The following is a 7249-nucleotide window of genomic DNA, read 5'->3' on the forward strand; positions in this document are numbered from 1 at the left end:
AGCAACTAAGTTATGTATGTAGCTTAAAAATGGGTTTAATATTCATATATGTATTGAATAAGTATAACTATGATTTAGCCGACAGTCGGACTAGTGATCCTACCCTAAGCCCACAACCAAACAAGGAACAAGAGTTAAGGTATCTACCAGTAGTCCTAAGTCCGTTAAAACAAACCTATACGTAAATAGACAATTGAATATGATTTAATATAAAATAAGTTTAAAATAGTTTAAAAGAGTATTAACAAGTTTTGAGTATAAGAAATCCTTTTATTTGTTGTTTTCACATGTAAATGGTTAACACATTTGTATTGTTTTCTACTTGTATTCTCCCCCTAAAAGCATTTAAAAGTTTTTAAAACCGTAACTAACGGGGGTATGAACTCACCTGTAGTGAGTGATTCGGATGAAAGTTCGATATAAGATGCTTGGTATCACTAGTGAAGTCCCGAGCACAAATGGATCCTATTTAGCATATATTAACACATATATGTATGAAATTAGGGCCTATAAGAACTAATATGTATAGGAAACAACCTTAGGATCTTGGAAACACTTACAAAGAAGTGTTTGAATTGCAAATGAATGGATGAAAGGTGTTCACGGACACACAAGGAGGGTTCATGGCCTTAGAGTGGTTCACGGTCCAAGAACACTTGAAGTGTTCACGGCCCTAGTTTGATTCTGTGAAGGGTTTACGGCCAATGATGACGGTTCACGACCCTATGAAGGGTTCACGGCCAAGCACACTTGAAGATCCTTGAAGATGATGATGAACAATGATGAATCAATGATAGAATCAAAGGGGTTTCTAAGCATGAACAAGTAAAGGGACCAGATACTTACATTTTTGGGGTTAAAGAGGACTCTTTTGTGGATGATACTTGAGAGAGAAAGGATGTATTCACGGCTGGAAATGGAGAAGTGAAGAGAAAATGGCCAAAACTCATATATATGGCATGAGTTCACGGCCTAGGATGGGTTCACGGCCGTGAACCTAGTTTGCGGTTGTGAACTACTTTTGAGGGTGTTTCCGGCTCAATTGCAACTCACTGATCTCAAGCTAACACTTCTTAACACTCAACCCTTGAGTGTACTAGGCTTAGAAACTATCAAACGAACCCTTAATACAACATAAAGGTAACAGAAACAAGTCTGACTTTTGATTGATTTGATTGACTTTACAAGATAGAAATTACGAGTTGTCACACATCAACTGCTCAAAAATTTCATCCCGTAACTGAGTTATATATTCACGGTCTGCTGTAGTACCATGTGTTGGAATCTCATCTTCATCAGCATTAATGACCACATTGTTATTTCGAAACGAGACATTGGGTTCATCGTATCGTGCAAAATACTCATCACTCAGCCATTCTTTCCTCATAATATTATGAAGCGCGAAACATGACATGACAATGTTTCTTTGTGTATAAAAGAGAAAGTTGCCATCCTCTTCAATATAGGGAATCCTGCTTTCAAAACACCAAAAGCACACTCAATGACATTCCGAATTTTTGCATGTCCATGGTTAAATTTTTCTTTATTGGTCAATGCACGTCTGTAACAAAAAATCTCCAAGCCAATACCTCACATTACGATAAAGGGCCATAAATAATTGAGTACGTGCGTATGAAACATCACAAAGATAATATTTGTCTGTAAAAAATGCAAAACACTAATCAATTTTCAAACTAAGATAAAAATATTTAAAAAAAAACTTACCTGGTGGTGGAAACAGGAATGATGCTTGTGGATCGGCTATTGCTTCTGATAATATTCTAGTGTCATGCACTACCCCTTCCCACCCGGCCACAACAAATGTAAAAATCATATTGAAGTCACAAATTGACAATACATTTTGGTAGCAATCTCCATTTCCCCTACTTCTATATAAGTTTTGTTTCTTAGCAGGGACAACAACATGTATCAAAGTGCCATCAAGTGCACCAACCTCCCCTTTGAAAACCCGTCGTAGCCTCTTATTATGTCTTAGAATGTTTGGATTCGGATTAAAAGAAGTTAGTACTATAATGTATTCTGCGAAAAGCATCATTTTTTTCAACACTTCATAAAAACATTTATGAATTATTTGCTTCAAGTGTTGAAATCTACGCTTGATAATCATGTAACGTTGATTATGGCCGATCATCATCAAAAAACATAGCCATTTTTTTCCTCAACCGATACATGTTTGGTATCCTTTAATGAATAATTTGCTCTAAAATTGGCACATAGTCGTAAATGATTACGATGTAATAACTCTAATGTGTATTCATGTCCCGTCAATGAAGCAGCCTTCGGATGCCCCTAAACCTAAATGCAAGAAAAAATAGTATAAGAATATTTGGCAACTTTAAACGTAAATGTTTAATATATATATATATATATATATATATATATATATATATATATATATATATATATATATATATTAATGTATATGTACATTTGTAACACCGTAAAAATTCAAACCAACTTAAACTTTTCAAAAACGACTCACTTTCATTAATACATTACAAAAGGCTTTCAATACTTTCATTATCAGAGTATTTTTCCGAGATCCATATCATAAAACATAAATACGAGGAGCGGTACGATCACGCCTTTGCCTTGCCATGGTCTGCTGAAGTACCTGAAACATCAAACCACAACTGTAAGCCCGAAAGCTTAATAAATTACCCCCAAAATACTACATACAACACATACGCCTTTCCAGGCCATAATAACACATACGCCCTTCCAGTCCATGACTCCATGGGATCTTCCGATCCGAATGTCTCAGGGGACTTCCATCCCATACCTCTATTGACCTTCCAATCCATACTCTATTAACCTTCCAGTCCATATCATATTAACCTTCCGGTCCTTATCATACGTGACATACATAGCACATACATATCATATAACCGCATATATCATGGTGACCTTCCGGTCCATAACATACTGCTCATAACATAACTTAACACATACAGCTCTCATAACATCTATCAACATATATCTCATATTCTATTGGCACATAAGACCTTCCGGTCACACATATACCATCCTAACTATTAGGATACCGACCTTAACCAGGTCCCTAATGTATACCATCCTAACTACCAGGATGCAAACATAGCAAAGCAATAACATAATAGCAATACCTGGATTTCCATCCGATAGAGGGCCGGCCTTGGTGCCGTAAACCTTGTCAGTATAGTGAGGATAACTCACCTGCAACTGCCGACTGAAAAGATAAGACCAAGCTGTTCCGACTACTGATACGATCTCCACATCTAGCCAACACCGAATCACTGAACTCAAAATAACTGCCAACAATTACCAAAAATACCCCTGGAAGTCAATTGGTCAACTCTTGGTCAAAGTCAAAGTCCTCAGTCAAAGTCAACTTTCTAGACCGACTCTACTCGTAGAGTCAACCCGCTGACTCGTCGAGTCCCTATACTCAGAACTCCCAATCCACGAGTCAACTCGCCGAGTCGCCCCAAGACTCGCCGAGTCCAACAACTCTGAGTCCTTTCTCACACAACTCACCGAGTCGTCCCTCGACTCACTGATTCACAGCTCAACCCAAAAGGTTAGGACTGCACAACCAGACTCACCGAGTCCAAGAGTCCAAGGCAAGATCCAACATACTAGCCGAATTGTTCTTCCAACTCGTCGAGTTCCTGCTCATCTTCATCCTACTTTCCGAGTTCACCCGTGTGACTCGCCGAGTACCTCTAGTTCTTAATCCATACAGTGGCTTCAATCCATAGATCTAGTCTCCTACAAGCCACCCATCACGTAAAGTGGCAAACTTTACGTGAATCCAAAGAGATCTAAGCCATATACACTCTAGGCTAGGGTTTGGGACAAGGAAGCTTCACTCACAACTCAAGAACAGGGACTTTATGATCTTCTGGACCATCTCAAGTCCAAATCTGAGGTAGCAACCTCAGATCCAACCTTCAAACCCGAAATAACTCTAGAAATGCCCCAAAAGTCAAGCAACAAAGGATCAAGGAGCTTAAGCAATAGATTATTACCTCAAAAGAAAGCTCCAACAGAAGAATGAACCAAATCTCTGCAAAGCCCCTTGCTCCAATCTTCTTGCTCTTCAATTTCCTTCCAAGATTCCCTCCTATAAGGCTCTAATCTCTCACCAAGGGAAGCTCACACGAATCTAGGGTTTCTGGAACTAAAAGGGAAGGTAAAGAGGATGGGGAAGAAGTGTTATGTTCTTTATATAGGGCACAACTCCCAAGATTAGGGTTTTCTCATTCCAACTCTGACTCGCCGAGTCTAGCTGCCGACTCACCGAGTCAGTCACTTAGCACATGACCAAATCGCGACTTGACTCGCCGATTCTACCTATTGACTCGCCGAGTCGACCTTCTTATTTACACTTTAGCCCTTCAACTACACTTCTGAATTTCCAGGATGTTACAATTCACCCCCACTTAAATTAGGCTTCGTCCTCGAAGCCTACTGCTGCATACACTTTAGAACAAACCCTCGCACTGCGGACTTCCAAACACTACTATCAAACCCCTATAAGACCAACTCTTTCTCACAGAGTAACAACAACTGCTTCTAGCCGGCCACCGGCTTCTTTCTCTGCTAACAACCCTCCTTATACCAAAGATCACCGGAGGATGCATTCACCACCCCAGATCACAACCATCACTTACCCTACACAAAGCTAGGCATCACCTTGAACCATCGGGTCCTGACCCGGTACCAGGCTGCTACCCCCTTCCTCGACTGGCATATCCTTTATCGAATTCACTTCTGGGATTTATCCCACTCTCCTTTCTGAATCCAACTTGTTTCTTTCCGAGCTGACAGGATGGTACATCCTTCAACTCCCAGGAAACTCCCATGAGCTCTCCCCTGCAATTACATACGCATTCTGAACCTGCTTTAACATCCTCGGGGTGGAAATCCCGACACGCTGACGATACCTCCAAACATCCTTGGGATGAAATAGTACTACATACATCACCTCCTAATTACAACCATACAGAAAATCCAAGGCTCCCTCCTTGCATCCCTTCTGAACTACTTTGGTTCTACACTACCGGAAATCCTTCCGTAACCTTATCAGACACCCAACCCAGATGTATTTCCATACCACTGGTACAATCCTAGTGCTCAACAACCATAATTGAAATTCTCTCAATCATCCATTGTCACTACTGCTTTCACTTCCGTGATCCAACACTCCCTCCCGGAGTTACCTACCTTTCCTTTCTCCATATCCAAAGAAATCTACTTGCCCACCTTGCCACCTCAGACAAGTGCCATGGTGCTCACACTCCACTCTACACTATCCCTTGCAGAGTAATCGCTATTTTATGCATCACATATACTCTGAATCTGATCACAAGGACTAACGAAGTCCACACCCCACCTTTCACTAACATGATCAATACCCGGGCCCAGACCTATTGTTTGCTATTGCATGACGACATAATCACCCATTCTTCGCATACAGATCCACTAACGCATACAGAGTCTCCAGCATGACTGGACCGCCTTACCAGGCCTTCGGCCTGACTGGTATGCCTTCCGGCCTGATTGGTATGCCTTCCGGCCTGAATGTTACGCCTCTCGGCCTTCAGTCTCCCCGGTCTGCTCAACCTATCCATAAATCATACCAAGCCGTTCCTCCTGGTAATCTCTTCCATACATACTGTTTTAGCCCTCTAGGGGTTCCGAACTCCAACTCCATTCCATATACCCAGATCCCGACCTAATCCTAGGCCTCACAACAACCAATCACCCTACCCAGAATCCTCGGTCTGTACTCCGCCCCATCGATCTGTCACTTACTCATACCAGCCCACACTCTTGGCTGGCTAAAACACTGTTGGATCCCAAACAACTAATCAAACTCTAATGCCTTTCGATCCTCCTGAGAATTTTCCAATTCTCCCCACTTAGAGCACTGACTTCCAACCACCGTTGGCCCAACCGCCATCACTTAAACAACCTCACTCAACCTATTCCCCTTATCCATGAACTGATTTCCTCTAAAACGGACAACCTTCGCGAAATCACCTCCCGTCATCGTGCATCTCGAACTCTAAGGGAGTTCGATCCTCAGCTGAACACTCCTCAAATTGCAAATGTTATACCTGACCTCAAGACCATACAACCAATTTCTGACCATCAATCCCTTGGATGCTGACCACTTACACTCCTGACTACTATTATTTTCAACCAACCCATGAAACACGCAGAACGGCGAATAAAATGCAATACCACAAAATAACTAGATAGCCAGACAACAATGAAATGAAAACATACCCGCAACCGCATCCGGCTTTACCCTGACCCCCTTTGCTGTGAGCTGAAAAACGCGCCCCTGAGTCCTCGGAGGCTCCGCTCCACTCTGGCCCCCGCCAGTAGTCCTCAAAGTAGCCGGTGCTGGAACCTGCACTGGCCTGGAAACTCGCTGTGGGCAGTTGGCCCTCATGTGGCCAACCTGATGGCACTGATAACAGATCCTCATATCCTGAACCGGGGCTGACTGACGGCAATCCCTCGCATAATGCCCCATTCTTCCGCACTTGCGGCATGCACCACCGGACCTACAAACCCCGGTATGACCCTTCCCGCACTTCTCACAAGTACGGCCGCTCTGACTGTCCAACCTGGAATCAACATCTTAGATCGTTTCGGCGCCGGCTGTGACTACACCGGGGCCTGCCTCTGCTCTCTCAACTGTAACTCAATCTTCAACTCACGCCGCAGAGCGGCCGCCTGCAACTCCAGTAAGGTCTCGCACCTCTGCGTAGACACAAACTGCCTGACATCCCTTTTTAGCATACTCAGATATCGGAACATTTGACGCTCCTCCAAAACAAACTCAGGGCAAAACATTGCCCTCTCAGTGAAGATCCCGGTGATATCCGTCACCGACTCCGAATCCTGCTCCATTTCCAAGAATTCCTGAGCCAACCTCTCCCTCTCAACCCGTGGAACGTAACGGGTGGTGAACATCTTCCAGAACTGCTCCCATGTGCCCACTGCGCATCAGAATACGATCCCGTAGTCAACCTCCACCAACTCGTGCCCCGAGCCTTAAAAGGTTCAGAACACACCTCACCCTCTGATCTGCATGGCATGAAGACGTGAAGAAACAACCCTCCACATCCGACAACCATCCCTAGCAATGATCGGATCCTGAACTCCATCAAAAGTAGGAGGCTTCGTATTATCGAAGTCCTGATACTGAAAACCTCGACCGGTTACTCCC

General features: G+C 43.1%; 1 protein-coding gene across 1 annotated transcript; it reads right to left on the reverse strand.

Moving 5' to 3' along the window:
* Positions 1–1195: 1195 nt before the first annotated feature.
* LOC145099627 (uncharacterized) lies at positions 1196–2056 on the reverse strand. The gene is made up of 3 exons (XM_079037169.1): positions 1726–2056; positions 1590–1659; positions 1196–1472 (listed from the first exon to the last, which is right to left on the reverse strand). Exons 1-3 carry the CDS (start codon positions 2054–2056, stop codon positions 1196–1198), a joined length of 678 nt encoding a protein of 225 aa, XP_078893295.1.
* Between the last annotated feature and the right edge of the window lie 5193 nt (positions 2057–7249).

Source organism: Lactuca serriola, chromosome 4 (genome assembly GCF_051521515.1).
Source record: "Lactuca serriola cultivar US96UC23 chromosome 4, Lser_US96UC23_V15, whole genome shotgun sequence".
NCBI classification, from domain to species: Eukaryota; Viridiplantae; Streptophyta; class Magnoliopsida; order Asterales; family Asteraceae; genus Lactuca; species Lactuca serriola.

Excerpts from the sequence above, each read along its gene's own strand:
- LOC145099627 (XM_079037169.1), bottom strand. The coding sequence starts at position 2,056 with ATGATGCTTTTCGCAGAATACATTATAGTACTAACTTCTTTTAATCCG. Across the intron at positions 1,660-1,725 it reads ATTCCTGTTTCCACCACCAG|ACAAATATTATCTTTGTGAT; the intron begins GTAAGTTTTTTT and ends CATTTTTTACAG. Across the intron at positions 1,473-1,589 it reads GCCCTTTATCGTAATGTGAG|GATTCCCTATATTGAAGAGG; the intron begins GTATTGGCTTGG and ends TTTTGAAAGCAG.